The 16,804-nt window shown below is 30.9% G+C and overlaps 1 protein-coding gene across 1 annotated transcript; it reads left to right on the forward strand.

Annotated features, from left to right (window-relative positions):
- Nucleotides 1-1,744: 1,744 nt before the first annotated feature.
- On the forward strand, nucleotides 1,745-13,249 carry LOC124368301 (dnaJ homolog subfamily B member 14-like). Its single transcript, XM_046825573.1, has 3 exons — nucleotides 1,745-2,216; nucleotides 10,858-10,947; nucleotides 13,194-13,249. The coding sequence occupies exons 1-3, from the start codon at nucleotides 2,084-2,086 to the stop codon at nucleotides 13,247-13,249; spliced, it is 279 nt and encodes a 92-aa protein (XP_046681529.1). The 5' UTR covers nucleotides 1,745-2,083.
- The last annotated feature ends 3,555 nt before the right edge of the window (nucleotides 13,250-16,804 follow it).

Consider the following 16,804-nt stretch of genomic DNA (forward strand, 5'->3'; position numbering starts at 1 on the left):
GGAATGTGTTCCAGCACAGAAAAGATTAATGATCACTCTGAGGTAAGTTTAACAAGTCAACCTCATTGTCATTTTATGATTACATTAGCACATATAGGGAATAAGATGAGCAATAGATGGTAATCATATTGAGTAAAAGTGTTCACTTATTAGTACAAATTAGTGTTGTGAAGGCTATGAGAAAAGGTGTTTATAAAAATCTGCAGTTTGCATTTGATCAACTACATTGGACATGTGAGTAATGTTCATTTGTGACTCTCTTGAGTCGGTCACCTGTTGGAGAGGTGAGTATTGACCGTGTTGGTCCTGATGATTGTGGCTGTTCCGAGAGTTAAATGTCATCAATCACCCTTACCACGTGTCGTTTGCAAAGCTTGATTTGTGAATCACTCAATTCTCCCAATTCTGGTATCAAGCTGAACAGGAACATCTTAATCCCCTGTTGTCTATCAATCTGCTGATTGCTGGTACCTGCCTCGGCGTTTGATAGTAGTTTAGCCTCTTTGGCTCTGAAGTATTCAGCTACTGTTTGTAGTTGTACAAAACTTCATACTTCTCCACTGCTCGAACGAGCTTAATGTTGAGTTCTTGATCACTCATGTTGAAATAGACACTATGCGGCCGTCAAAACACCGGCAAAGCACAACAAGATCTGAAGTCTGCAACGCAACTGAAACCGCGGGCTCACGGTTGCATGTGACTGGTTTCAGACTGGTTTTAGATCGTCAAAAAACCGGTCGCGTCGTGTGCGCCTCCCCACTTCAATACATTGTCGAGGTTACCAAATAATTACATTCAATAGAATCCGGAGTTCCTCAAGGAATTGTACTTAAACCTTTTTATATTTACTATATACCGCTGACCTCCCAGAAAATGAACATACTCAAACTGCAAATTTTTCAGATGATACTGCAATTTTGTCAGTCCATAAAGATTGTGTTCGAGCATCCCATTATTTACAGCAGAGCTTGGATGCAATTGCTAATTGGTTTAAGACATGGAGAATCAAAATTAATGAAAATAAATCAGCTCACGTAATGTTTACGTTAAATCAAAATTATTGTCCTCCAGTTACATTGAATGACGTTCATTTACCTCAAGTAACTGAAGTAAATTATCTGGGCATGCGCTTAGACAGAAGGCTTACATGGAAATCCCACATTTGGACAAAGAGACAACAGCAAAATTTAAAAACAAATAAAATTAATTGGCTACTCCGATCTAAATCAAATCTTAGTTTGAAGAACAAGATACTATTATATAAAACTATCTTAAAACCTGTGTGGTGGTGTGCAGTTATGGGGCACAGCAATCAACTCAAATCTTTAGATACTTCAACGATATCAATCAAAATTGTTAAGAAAAATTGCAAAAGCGCCATGGTATGTATCCAATAAAACTTTACATTAAGATTTGAACATCCCAACAATCAAAGAAGAAACAACCAAATTCATTCGCATTTATATTTCAAGATTATAACCAAACTACCTTGCGGTAAATAAATCTACTTGATAATTCTAAAAATATGTACAGACTCCACCGAACTGCTACCCTGGATTTACCTTTTAGGTTCTTGAATTAATTATGTTAGTGTTAACAATAGTCAACATCTAACTCAATTTGAATTGTTAATTTTGTTTCTGTATATAATATTTACTTATTGTTCTTCTCAAATTGAACAGATTGTAAATAAATAAAATGTTGTTAAAAAAACCCAAATAGAGAGCTAAACTGGTTTGCAACTGTGGTTGTAGAACAGTCGCTCCGCGTGCGCTGGGCCGTAGAGGAATTCCCAATAGACATAGGGAAGAAGAATAAGACGTTGTAATGAATAAGTCCCTACGCAGTATGGCCTTGGTAAACCACTTACACTATCCCTCCCCCCTTCTCCTTCTTTACATAGTTCAACCGGTTGAGTGAGTTATATCTCTTATTATAGTGGAACAGGTAGTGTTGTTGACATAACGTCGATTTGATCTGAGTAGACATTTTAACAATGTGTGCAAAGCCTATATCGCTTATACTTGTCATTTAGTACAGTCAGTAGCATACACATATAACGCATTTTATAGACAGTGTTATAATGGAGGCAAACAGAGATGATTCAAGAAGGTGTATTAAAATAGCCGAAAAGTGGATTAAATCGGGAAACATAGAGAAAGGAGAAAAGTTTCTCAAGAAATCAATTCATCTCTACCCTAACGAAAGAGCTAACGGTATGTAAGTTTTCATTCAAAAGCTGTACTGTAATGGCCTTTGATTTTGGTCCTAAAGAATAATGATACACTATTTATGTTGTCTTACATAGTTTTGATCCATGACTTTTGCAAAATGTTTGATTTTAAATACATACATACGTATATATATTGAAAAGTTCACAGTTCAAAAATCTTTATTCGTACAATATATTACAATGAATTTATATTTTCAAGTGCAGTAAGCACGTGTGACACATTTTCACACATATAACATAAAAATTGTAATATATTTTGGTCGGCTGCACATTAAATTAACAACCAAACTTAAATTACAAATATAAACTATAATTATTTGCCTGAACCAAAGCTTACACCACCTGTTATCACAAGCAAAAATCAAAATAACACACTTGTTATATTAAATATTCTTACTACTATTATCATAAAGTTTTTTTATAGTAGTATTATAATTTATACAGTATGAAACTAAACAAATGCAAACAACAGACTCCCAGCTCCTACCAGATTCAAGTTTCATATATATTACAACCATAATTATAATAAGCCTACGTGTTTACACATATATTCACAAACAAAAAAGTACATATAAAAGTATATATACAGATAACAACAATAAATAAACAAGCCAAACAAAATAACAGTTCATATGAATAACAATAAATAAACAGATAACACAAGGTCTTATAATGTATCTTATAAGGTATCCAAATAATGCATGGGAATTATTCAAATCCGTATAGTACAGTATTATAGAGAAGTTTTTTTTTTTTTTATGGATTTGTAACAATAATTTCAAAGAACAAAAAAGAACTATTCGTCATATATGCCATACATTTAGAACTAGATCTTTTTTAGAACTATGACCAAAAAAAGAAAATACTATTTAATATATTTAACGTCGTTCTTATGAGCTAAAACTCAACTGAAATTTTTTACAAGTACAATCCGCTTTTAAAATTAAAATATTAAAACAATTTACCCTAAGCAATTAAACAACATTGTAAGAAAGATCACTAATAGTTTTCAATAAAATGTTCAACAAAAAACTAATTTTTTAACAACTATTATAGTAATCAACCTTCTTTCTGTCTCAACGTACAAATAAGTTATACTGTGAAGGCTTGTATATTGTGAAATAATAAAATTGAATTTATAATAATGTTAAATGATTTTATAAATCAACAGCTATGTTCTCTTGTGTTTGAAAATGGATTATTTTTACTTTCAGGTTAAAGTTCTTAACTGTCAAAGTACTGTTGGCGAGAGAAAAGAAGAGACCTGGCCCGTACCGGCGCACAGATGTGTACTAGTGTGTTGCCGCGCGGTAATTTCAGGCGCTTCGCCCCACAGCCAACCCTGCGAATTGTTTATCCTAGCAATGGAACAGTGAAACAATAATGGAATTACGAAACAAGGCGCGGCAACATACTAGTAGTAACGCCTGCAAATTTCAGATAGGCCAGAATCCAGGTCTCTTCTTTTCTCTCGCCATCAGTATCTTGACAGTCATAGTTGATTTGAGGCTTTTTGGCTAACAGTTGTTTTAAGAAAGAAAGAAAGAAAGAAACACTTCTTTACTGAGGCAAAATTAGCACCATATGGTCCCTTTCTTACATTTAGCCTCTTAAAAATTAATCTTAATAATAATGCAAATTAAGGCTAATTAACTATAACTTACACTTACGGTATTCCATTCACTCTTCCATTCACACAGTCACGATTCAAAGAGTAGCTCCGCCGCCCGCCACGATCATCCGGTCCAGGTATTTCGTCTCAGCTCCGCCACAAACCGTTTTCGGCTCTCAATTTGTTTGACAGGATCTGGTAAGGAGTTCCATAATCTACAGGCGGTAACGGTAAGGATCGGTTATAGGTTTTGGTTCTGTGTATTGGGAATTGTGAGACTTAGTGCACCAGACCGAGTTTCTCTTGCGCCACTCCCCGCCAAAAACTGAAAGTTTTCAGATATGTTGTTTTCGATGCTCTTAGACAAGATTATCCAAAAGTCTTAATCTTACTCAATTCGAATACTAACCCCAATCATGTGACCCCTCAATTTTAAAGGGAACAAAAAAGAAATCCAATAATGTAAAATAGAGGTATCTACGATTATTTTCACAGATTTTATGACAAATTTACAATTGAGTAAAGGGGGGCAACTAAACATTTTCAAATACAAACCCCTATCATGTCTGAAGTTTTACACACGTCTAGCACACTATCAAAACAGCCGAAGGTGAACAGTTTGAACACCTGCCACATTAAAACAGGTAACTGTTTAAGCATTTGCGTTAGTGTTGACTCATGTTACGATAAACAGGACGAGACATTTACTGATTTTATTATTGTAAAATTTTTCATAAAATCTGTTAAAATAAACGTAAAGACCTCTAGTTTGGATTATTGGATTTATTTTTTTATTTCCCTTTAAAATGAGGGGTCACATGATAGGGGTTTGAATTTGAAAATGTTTAGTTACCCCCCTTTCCCTTTACTCAATTGTAAATTTGTCATAAAATCTGTTAAAATAAAACGTAGAGACCTCTATTTTACATTATTGGATTTCTTTTTTGTTCCCTTTAAAATGAGGGTCACATGATTGGGGTTTGTATTTGAAAAATTTTTAGTTGCCCCCCTTTACCCCCTTTAGTAAAAGGGGGGGGGGAATTTTCAGCAACTTGAAAAAGTAAACAATATGTTATAATAGGTAGGGTCAGGTTTCACATAGATATCTAGAGCCGTTTAAATTATATCCAGGTGTGCCAGGACATAAAACTCACTCTGTATACTGAAAAGTTCACAGTTCAAAAAATCTTTATTTGTGCAATATATTACAATGAATTTATATTTTCAAGTGCAGTAAGCACGTGTGACACATTTTTACACATATAACATAAAAATTGTAATATATTTTGGTCGGCTGCACATTAAATTAACAACCAAACTTAAATTACAAATATAAACTATAATTATTTGCCTGAACCAAAGCTTACACACCTGTTATCACAAGCAAAAATCAAAATAACACACTAATTATATTAAATCTTCTTACTACTATTATCATAAAGTGTTTTTATAGTATATTATAATTTATATAATATGAAACTAAACAAACGCAAACAACAGACTCCCAGCTCCTACCAGATACAAGTTTCATATATATTACAACCATAATTATAATAAGCCTACATGTTTACACATATATTCACAAACAAAAAAAAGTACATATAAAAGTGTAGTACAGATAACAACAATAAATAAACAAGTCAAACAAAATAACAGTTCATATGAATAACAATAAATAAACAGATAACACAAGGTCTTATAATGTATCTTATAAGGTATCCAAATAATGCATGGGAATTATTCAAATCCGTATAGTACAGTATTATAGAGAAGTTTTTATTAAAAAAATGGATTTGTAGCAATAATTTCAAACAACAACAAAAAAACTAATTCGTCATATATGCCACACATTTAGAACTAGACCTTTTTTAGAACTATGACCAAAAAAAGAAAATACTATTTAATATATTTAACGTCGTTCTTATGAGCTAAAACTCAACTGAAATTTTTACCAGTACAACCCGCTTTTAAAATTAAAAATATTAAAACAATTTACCCTAAGCAATTAAACAACATTGTAAGAAAGATCACTAATAGTTTTCAATAAAAATGTTCAACAAAAAACTAATTTTTTAACAACAATTATAGTAATCGACCTTCTTTCTGTCTCAACGTACAAATAAAGTTATACTGTGAAGGCTTGTATATTGTGAAATAATAAAAGTGAATTTATAATAATGTTAAATGACTTTATAACTCAACAGCTATGTTCTCTTGTGTTTGAAAATGGATTATTTTTACTTTCAGGTTAAAGTTCTTAACTGTCAAAGTACTGTTGGCGAGAGAAAAGAAGAGACCTGGCCCGTACCGGCGCACAGATGTGTACTAGTGGTGTTGCCGCGCGGTAATTTCAGGGCGCTTCGCCCCACAGCCAACCCTGCGAATTGTTTATCCTAGCAATGGAACAGTGAAACAATAATGGAATTACGAAACAAGGCGCGGCAACATACTAGTAGTAACGCCTGCAAATTTCAGATAGGCCAGAATCCAGGTCTCTTCTTTTCTCTCGCCATCAGTATCTTGACAGTCATAGTTTGATTTGAGGCTTTTTGGCTAACAGTTGTTTTAAGAAAGAAAGAAAGAAAGAAACACTTCTTTATTGAGGCAAAATTAGGACCATATGGTCCTTTCTTACATTTAAACCTCTTAAAAATTAATCTTAATAATAATGCAAATTAAGGCTAATTAACTATAACTTACACTTACGGTATTCCATTCACACAGTCACGATTCAAAGAGTAGCCCCGCCGCCCGCCACGTTCATCCGGTCTAAGGTATTTTCGTCTCAGCTCCGCCACAAACCGTTTTCGGCTCTCAATTTGTTTGACAGGATCTGGTAAGGAGTTCCATAATCTACAGGCGGTAACGGTGAAGGATCGGTTATAGGTTTTGGTTCTGTGTATTGGAATTCTGAGACTTAGTGCACCAGAACCGAGTTTCTCTTGCGCCACTCCCCGCCAAAAACTGAAAGTTTTCAGATATGTTGTTTTCGATGCTCTTAGACAAGATTATCCCAAAGTCTTAATCTTTACTCAATTCGAATACTAACCCCAATCATGTGACCCCTCATTTTAAAGGGAACAAAAAAGAAATCCAATAATGTTAAAAATAGAGGTATCTACGATTATTTTCACAGATTTTATGACAAATTTACAATTGAGTAAAGGGGGGCAACTAAACATTTTCAAATACAAACCCCTATCATGTCTGAAGTTTTACACACGTCTAGCACACTATCAAACAGCCGACAGGTGAACAGTTTGAACACCTGCCACATTAAAACAGGTAACTGTTTAAAGCATTTGCGTTAGTGTTGACTCATGTTACGATAACAGGACGAGACATTTACTGATTTTATTATTGTAAATTTTTCATAAAATCTGTTAAAATAAACGTAAAGACCTCTAGTTTGGATTATTGGATTTATTTTTTATTCCCTTTAAAATGAGGGGTCACATGATAGGGGTTTGAATTTGAAAATGTTTAGTTACCCCCCTTTCCCTTTACTCAATTGTAAATTTTGTCATAAAATCTGTTAAAATAAACGTAGAGACCTCTATTTTACATTATTGGATTTCTTTTTTGTTCCCTTTAAAATGAGGGGTCACATGATTGGGGTTTGTATTTGAAAAATTTTTAGTTGCCCCCCTTTACCCCCTTTAGTAAAAGGGGGGGGGGAATTTTCAGCAACTTGAAAAAGTAAAAACAATATGTTATAATAGGTAGGGTCAAGGTTTCACATAGATATCTAGAGCCGTTTAAATTATATCCAGGTGTGCCAGGACATAAAACTCACTCTGTATACTGAAAAGTTCACAGTTCAAAAATCTTTATTTGTGCAATATATTACAATGAATTTATATTTTCAAGTTGCAGTAAGCACGTGTGACACATTTTTTACACATATAACATAAAAATTGTAATATATTTTGGTCGGCTGCACATTAAATTAACAACCAAACTTAAATTACAAATATAAACTATAATTATTTGCCTGAACCAAAGCTTACACCCACCTGTTATCACAAGCAAAAATCAAAATAACACACTAATTATATTAAATCTTCTTACTACTATTATCATAAAGTGTTTTTATAGTATATTATAATTTATATAATATGAAACTAAAACAAACGCAAACAACAGACTCCCAGCTCCTACCAGATACAAGTTTCATATATATTACAACCATAATTATAATAAGCCTACATGTTTACACATATATTCACAAACAAAAAAAAGTACATATAAAAGTGTAGTACAGATAACAACAATAAATAAACAAGTCAAACAAAATAACAGTTCATATGAATAACAATAAATAAACAGATAACACAAGGTCTTATAATGTATCTTATAAGGTATCCAAATAATGCATGGGAATTATTCAAATCCGTATAGTACAGTATTATAGAGAAGTTTTTATTAAAAATGGATTTGTAGCAATAAATTTCAAACAACAACAAAAAAACTATTCGTCATATATGCCACACATTTAGAACTAGACCTTTTTTAGAACTATGACCAAAAAAAAGAAAATACTATTTAATATATTTAACGTCGTTCTTATGAGCTAAAACTCAACTGAAATTTTTACCAGTACAACCCGCTTTTAAAATTAAAATATTAAAACAATTTACCCTAAGCAATTAAACAACATTGTAAGAAAGATCACTAATAGTTTTCAATAAAATGTGTTCAACAAAAAACTAATTTTTTAACAACAATTATAGTAATCGACCTTCTTTCTGTCTCAACGTACAAATAAGTTATACTGTGAAGGCTTGTATATTGTGAAATAATAAAAGTGAATTTATAATAATGTTAAATGACTTTATAACTCAACAGCTATGTTTCTCTTGTGTTTGAAAATGGATTATTTTTACTTTCAGGTTAAAAGTTCTTAACTGTCAAAGTACTGTTGGCGAGAGAAAAGAAGAGACCTGGCCCGTACCGGCGCACAGATGTGTACTAGTGTGTTGCCGCGCGGTAATTTTCAGGCGCTTCGCCCCACAGCCAACCCTGCGAATTGTTTATCCTAGCAATGGAACAGTGAAACAATAATGGAATTACGAAACAAGGCGCGGCAACATACTAGTAGTAACGCCTGCAAATTTCAGATAGGCCAGAATCCAGGTCTCTTCTTTTCTCTCGCCATCAGTATCTTGACAGTCATAGTTGATTTGAGGCTTTTTGGCTAACAGTTGTTTTAAGAAAGAAAGAAAGAAAGAAACACTTCTTTATTGAGGCAAAAAATTAATCTTAATAATAATGCAAATTAAGGCTAATTAACTATAACTTACACTTACGGTATTCCATTCACACAGTCACGATTCAAAGAGTAGCCCCGCCGCCCGCCACGATCATCCGGTCTAGGTATTTTCGTCTCAGCTCCGCCACAAACCGTTTTCGGCTCTCAATTTGTTTGACAGGATCTGGTAAGGAGTTCCATAATCTACAGGCGGTAACGGTGAAGGATCGGTTATAGGTTTTGGTTCTGTGTATTGGAATTCTGAGACTTAGTGCACCAGACCGAGTTTCTCTTGCGCCACTCCCCGCCAAAAAACTGAAAGTTTTCAGATATGTTGTTTTCGATGCTCTTAGACAAGATTATCCCAAAGTCTTAATCTTACTCAATTCGAATACTAAAACTAGTTTTGTGTAGCTTTTTTAAGCCTCAGCTTCATCTATGTAGGCTTCGATTTAAACTGGTTTATTTTCAAAGTACACACACACTGTTTTTCGTGTCTATACATTATTGGCCCTCCTCGGGATTTGAACCCGTGCTCTCTCAGTTAGAGAACCGAGATTATAACCATTAGTCTACGGAGGAGGACTGTGTAGCTTTTGACTGCCCGAGAAAATGCCTTACATCCATCCATATGGGATTGTGTGGCAGAAATATTGTTCGGTTAATTTTATTCATTTCAATTCATTTTAATTTTATATTAATAATTAGCGTACCTCATTCTTGTGAATTGAATTGAAAATGTTAATTACCTTTTTGTTATTACTAGTTTACTCAATATAACATGTGTTGGTATAGGCCTAATCACAGTTTCCTTCGTTTGGCTAGTTAACATACAACCACAATGTTTCAAGTGGGATGCAATATTTTCTCATAGACCGATACATAATGCAAGGTGCAGTGCAATAAAACAGTTTTATATACGGAAAACTTCTTTCAAATAGAATGTAAAATTACATTTATGCTTTCTTAGTGTTCATATTTTTGAACTGAAGGTTTTTTAAGTTACTTCGTAACATTAAGTACCAGTTATCCACCCACAAATTAGCTTTCATTAAACTTAGTACGCATGAAGATTTTTTCAACGGTAATTACGTATTCTAACGAACTTATAATTCAAAATTGTTATGCATCGTCTCGGCGCGGCGGATAAAACCAAAAGTTATATATATATATATATATATATATATATATATATATATATATATATATATATAATGAAAAGTAAAGTATTATTGGACCTAAGCTTGGATTTATTTTTGAGGCTGAAATAAAATCACAATACGAACAAAAATTGTGTTATTTGATTCACAAGTTTGAACTCTAGTTAGTCTAATCCACTTGAAATTTTAAGACCAGGTGAAAAAATATTTTTAAAGAGCGAGGATCAAACCCGAATATTCAAAAGTAAAATTTGGTAAACCCTCGAAAAAACAATTTTTCGATCACTCTTCAACTTGTACTTTGGCGAATATTCGTTTCCTTCTATTCCATATCCGGTATAGATCTGCATTGGGAGTTAAAGTGATTCATTTGTGACTCAAAGCTAGAAGCTAATCTAGCTTCAACATTAATATGTATGGAATGATAGATGGCTTCTATTATTTTCTTCAAACAATCTAAAAAGTTATAATCAAATGTTATAATTAGTTAAAAATGATTGTTATATAGTTCATTTTAGAATATAAAACTTAAAACGTGTACTTTTTTGTAATGTTAGCAAAATTCTTTTACACTTTGGTTACAATTCTTCTTGTGTTTTAGATTTATTACAACAACTACAAATTAATAAAAATAAATCAAAAAGAACTTCTTCTCAGAATAATGGGTTCAACGCTGGACAAAGATTTTCAGGTAAGTTTAAGGTAAGAGCAATAGTTTTGATCTGAAATAGCGTGTTAATATCGATGATATAAGGAATTCAGTTCCATCCTTTCGGCCTTGGGAAAGGAAAAACGGAGAGAATAGTCATTATAAAAATTGTTAAATTTGAGGCATTGTGTGTATATATGTTCCATTAGTACAAGAACCTGAGAAGATCTTACTGAAATTTCGTCTTTGTACGTCCTGCAAATCTTTTAGTCAATCTGTGCGATAACTCCAGATATAACCTAAGGTCCTCGAGACCTGAAGGATAAACGCTATTGGTTTTAGTACTTTAGAGTCAAAAGGCAGTCTTTTCATCTGTCTATTTGTCCGACTGTGACATAACTCTTCACAAAAAGGTCTAGAGTAATCCGAAGAAAACCCTTACTGATTTTAATATCAAATGTTCAAATGGCATAGTTCGTTTGCTTGAACATGGTTTGCTTGAATATGCAATAATACTTGATGCAAAGGTCTTCAGACTTGTCATTTATTACATGGGTTTCTCTTGATATGATATGATGTTTTTATGATAACTCTTGATAGAAAGGTCCTAAAGACCCGAAACTTGGAACGCAAGTTCCTCGTATTCCAAGTTAGAAATCTTATTGGAGTCTAAGATTATAAACTTAAAAAGCAGCCTGACCGTATTTGCTCTAACATTTGATAGGAAGTTCTAGAGATTTAAAACTTGGTATACAGATTCCTCTTGGTACTAGGAAGAATTTGGGGTGAAAGTGCAAAACAGACCATCGGTCTATCTGACCAGCAGTCTGAGTGATAACTATTAATAGAAAGGCCCTACAATCTTGAAACATAAGTTCCTCGTGGTCTAAGGGAGGACCTTATTAATTTTAGTGTCAAAACTGTACTCCTTTCTTCTCATTACCTTGAAGATGATTGCTAGCTTTGTTTGGGAGGGATCTTTATTGGAGCATTTTCTACATCCAAATCAGCAAGCTTACACCTCAAGGAGATAATGCATCATGACATCATGCAACATGATAGGCCCTCAACCGTCCTGTGGTATTTCTAGGTGTGAACCCTTTGGGGCTGTCTCAGAGGGAGTTCCACTGAACATGAGAGAGGGTGGAGACTACAACTGGGTTTGAAGATGAGCAGAATGGTCCTACAGTCCCTAGTGTGGCATCCGATCTTATCTCTTTTAGTAGGTCAGTGTCCTCTCAGTTTGTCTGATCATGGAACATGGTCACCTGAGAAATCATCTTCACAGAGTCTGCATTTTCAGAGAGGACCTGTTTTGCAGGTTGTGTGATGGGCATGGGGAAACTGCTGACACCTGCTCTTTGACTGTTCTGCAATAGTAAGGGAGCGCTAAGCCATTTTCAGCAGTCTGGACAAGTGTGTGGTGAATTTTCCCAGGAGTACCTGACCGATTGTTTTTGTTTGTTTGCAAAACTGCTGAAATTGTAAACTGGTTGGCCTAATGGTATACATCCGGAGTGCACAAAAGGCGCCTGAGGAATATGTACATCGCAATAGGCCACCCCTTAGAAGAAGAAAAAAGGTCATAAAGCGATAGGGTTGTCCATCAGCTTATCTGTGTGCTATCTCTTTCGTTACAATCAGTTGGGTTCTTCAATACATTACTGTATAGGTTTATTACTATATTGTATTATATTTAGGATATTGTTGTTTTATATATATATATATATATATATATATATATTATATATTTATTTATTTATTTGTTTGTTTGTTCTTCAGCATCCATTACTTAATAATTTTACTACAAGTCATTTGTCATGAAAATTAAAAGAATCAAATAACAATACGTATAATAAATGAAACAAGAATTAAAAAATAAGATACATAAGAAATTCTAAATTATATAAAGGGCTATATAATCAATAATTTTGTTTGTTGGGTTAAGGTTAAGCAGTCCAATAGACAAACAAACCAAAATATGTAAAATACACACATTAAATAAATAACAAATCATATACCATAGTAAATAAAAAATCAATTGAAACATATTGGTCTATAATTAATATTAAGTAAAGGTATTTTCTTCTTGGTATTCTAAAAATTCTATTAAAGAAAATGCCTTTTGTTCAAAGCCACTGATACAGATTTTTTCTGAGTTTACTTGAGCAAGTAATGTCTCGGAGATGCATGGTAACTTGTACAATTTCAACCCCACATATTTTTTAATAATGTTTGGTATACGAGAACCCAATATGACATTTTAAAACCACTACCTTTGTTCACAGCCTCAGGATCTCTTATTGAATACACAAGAGAACAACTTGAAAATGTTCAAAGGTAATTTAAACATCACATTTATTTTTCTGTTCTGTTAGTATGCCTTTGTATTTTTGGCCTTCTTCAAAATTATTCTGTCGGCAATCAAATATGGAATAGAGTTTTGTTTCTGTAACTGTAAGTAATAAGGTATGTTTGTTTGTGTTTGTGTGAAAATACTTCCTTTTTATTAATTATAGAAATTTATTCGTAATTACAGTCATATGCTTTGTAATTTTTTTTTTTATAATCGTGGTCATTGACTCAATCAGGACTTAGTAATTTGTGTTATGGAGGGTTTTTTTTTTTATACGGCTGGGCACCTATCTAACACAGAGTAAAAGTCATTGAATATTTCCATTAAATACGGAGATTGCTCGGTTATTAGGTTCTTTTTGAATTATACTACTCGAAACGTAATTTTTACATAATTAGTAAATTATTTAAATCCTGACCCAGATCAGATTGTAAGACTGAAATGTCATTAAAACTTACCCATGGTTACATTTGTACTTCACACCTAAATTTTGAAAATTATTCAAGTAACATTTGCAACACAATTTCCATTACACACACTATAACATAATATAATGATCATCGACTAAAAACTAGAACATTTTATTATTTTTAAAACCACGATTTGGTTAGCCAAATTAAATTATACACAAGTCAGAAAAGTTTTTACTTTTATTTATTAGATGTTATTTGCCTTGTAAACATTTGTTAGATCAACCTTGGATTACATTAACGTACAAGTGATCTTGTTTGGGTTTTCGTTTTGTAAAAAATAAAAGGTTTTTTTGTCATAAACAAATTTTAAAACTATTGGTTCTTTACATGTGGTCATCTTCATTTTTATAATAGTTTTAAAACCCTTTCTTTTATTTGGCCTTTTTTGGGTTTTATAAAACGGTTTAAAATGAGCCAAAAAAACCTAGGGGGTTGAAAAATTGAAAATTTTTAGTTGGGGGAAAAATTTTTAAAAAAAAATTTTGGGGAAAAATTTTTAAAAATTTTGAAAATTTTAAAACTGTGAAATTTTAATTTTTTTTAAAAATTAAAGGGGTCCGTTTTAGGTAACTTTTTTTTACAATTTTTTCATAAAATTGGAAATTTTAAAAATTTTTTAAAATTTTTTTTAAAATTTTTTTTTAGGGTCTTAAAAATTTTTTTAAAAAAAATTTTATTTTTGGTAAAATTTTTTCGCTTCTTTTTAAAATTTTGGGGAACTTGTTTAAAATAATCAAACTTTGGGGAAATAAAATTCCCCCCAATAAATTTTTTAAATTTTTTGGGTTTTCCTTTAAATTTTGACCCAAAAAATTTTTTTTTTAAATTCCCCCTGTTTTTTTAGGAAAAAAATTTAAAAATCTATATTTTTTTAAAAAAAGTTGTTTAAAAACTAAAAAAACTTGCTTTAAATTTTCCCCCCAAAAAGTAAAACCCATCTGCCCACCCTTTAAAGGGGCATTTAAATTTTTATAAAGGAAAATCAGGTTTTTATTGTTTTAATAAGATTTTTTTTTTAAATTAAAAAATTTAAATTTTAAAATTTTTAAAATTTCCCAAAAAGTTTTAAAAAACCTTTTTTTTACCTATGCATTTTAAACTATTTTTTTTTCCCCTTTTTTTATTTAAAAATAAGTTTTAAGGTTTTTTATTTCTCTTAAAGTTTATTTTTTTTTTACAAACAATTACTTTGAAACTTTTTTTTAAAATACAAAAAATTTTTTTTTATATTTAATTTTCCCCTTTCCCCCTTTTGAATTTTGGGTTTGGTTTTGGTTAATAAATTATATTTTCCAAACCCCTTTTAAAATTTTTTTATTAAAATAAAAAAAATTTTAAAAAAATTTTTTGCTTAAATTTTTTTTTAAAAAGGGCCCCCTAACCCTTTAAATTAAAAAAATTTATTTAAAATTTTTTTAAAAATAATTTTCAAATACATTTAAAAAATTTTTAAAATTTTTATTGGGTTTTTTTTTAAAAATTTTTTTTTTTTGTTAATTAGAAAAGCGAATATTAGAAATTTACCCAAATGGGTTTTTGGATAATTAAAAATTTTTAAAATTGGTTAGTTTTTGGGTTTAATTGGCCCTTTACAGTGACTAATTTTTAATTTAAAAAAAACATTCCATTTTAAAATTTTTTCTTTAAAAAAAACCCCCCTCAACGTTATTTTAAAAATTCAAATTTTTAATAAGCTTTTTTTGCAATTTGTTGGGAAACCCCTTTTAAAAAATTCAAATTAAACTGGGTTTTTTTTTAGGTAATTAGATAATTTTAAAAAATAATATTTTTTAAAATTTAAAAAATGATTTTTAAAAAAAGGGGGGCTAAAAAAAAGGGAAACAATTTTTAAACCCAGCCAGTTTTTAACTTTTTGATTTTAATGTTTTGTTTCCAATTTCTTAAATTAAAAACCAAAAATTTGGGTTTTTAAAAAAAATTTTTTTAAACAAATAAAAAAATTTTTTTTCCCAAAAAATTTTTTTTTAAATACCCAAATATATTTTAAAAATTTTTCATTAAAAATTAACCTATTCCCTTTCTGATAGTAATAAAATAAAGTGGGGTTTTATGAGAATTTTTTAAAAAATTTTTTAAATTTTAAAGGGGAAGGTGGTATAGGGTTTTTTTTAAAAAAAGGGGCGAACGGATATTTTTAAATGTCAATAATACCCCATTTTTTACTTTTTTCCCAAAATTTTCTCGAAATTTTTTTTTTTTTATTTTTAAAACCCCTTTTGGGGGAAAACGGGGGGGGGGGTCTTTTTGGGGGGGTTTTAAATTTTAAAAGGTCTGTCACAAATTAAATTATTTTAAGAAATTTTTGGAAAAATTTAATTTTTTTCCTTGTGGGGTGTAAAATTTTAAATAGGGCAAAAAAAATGGCCCCCTTCGGAAAAAGTCCAAATTTTTTTTCCCCAAATTTTTTTTTTTTTCTGTAGGGACGGGCTTTTTTCATTAAAAAAAAAATTTTAAAAAAAAAGAATGAAAAATTAATGATTAAAAACCCCAAATCCCCCGGGGGGCAGGTCCTTTTTAAAAAAAAATTAAAAAAAATTTTTTTAAAAAAAAAGAATATTTTAAAAAATTTTCCCCCCCAATTGTTTCAAAAATTTAAATTACAAAATTTTTTTTTTAAAAATAAATTTTAAAAAATTTTTTTGGGCCCTTTAACAAGGGGGTTCAATAAAAAAAAAAAAATTTTCCCCACAAAATTGAAAGGAAACATTTAAAAAATTTTTAAAAAAAACCAAAATCATAAAATTTTGCCAAAATTTTCATTAAAATTTTTTAAATTTATATTTTTTTTTTTTTATCTTTTTAATTAAAAATTTAAGTAAAGTTAAAACTTATTTATTTAAATTAAAAAAAATTATCAATTTTAATACAAAAAAAAAAAAATTATCCTGTTTTTTTTAAAATTTAAAAAAAATTTTTTTTTAAAAATTTTAATTAAAATAGGAAAAAAATTTTTTTGGGGGGGGCCCAAAACTAAATTTTTTTTGGGAAGAAATTTTAAGGCCCCTTTGCCTTTAAAATTTTACTCCTTTTTAAAATCCCCTTGACCATT

The sequence above is a fragment of the Homalodisca vitripennis genome, chromosome 8 (genome assembly GCF_021130785.1).
Source record: "Homalodisca vitripennis isolate AUS2020 chromosome 8, UT_GWSS_2.1, whole genome shotgun sequence".
NCBI classification, from domain to species: Eukaryota; Metazoa; Arthropoda; class Insecta; order Hemiptera; family Cicadellidae; genus Homalodisca; species Homalodisca vitripennis.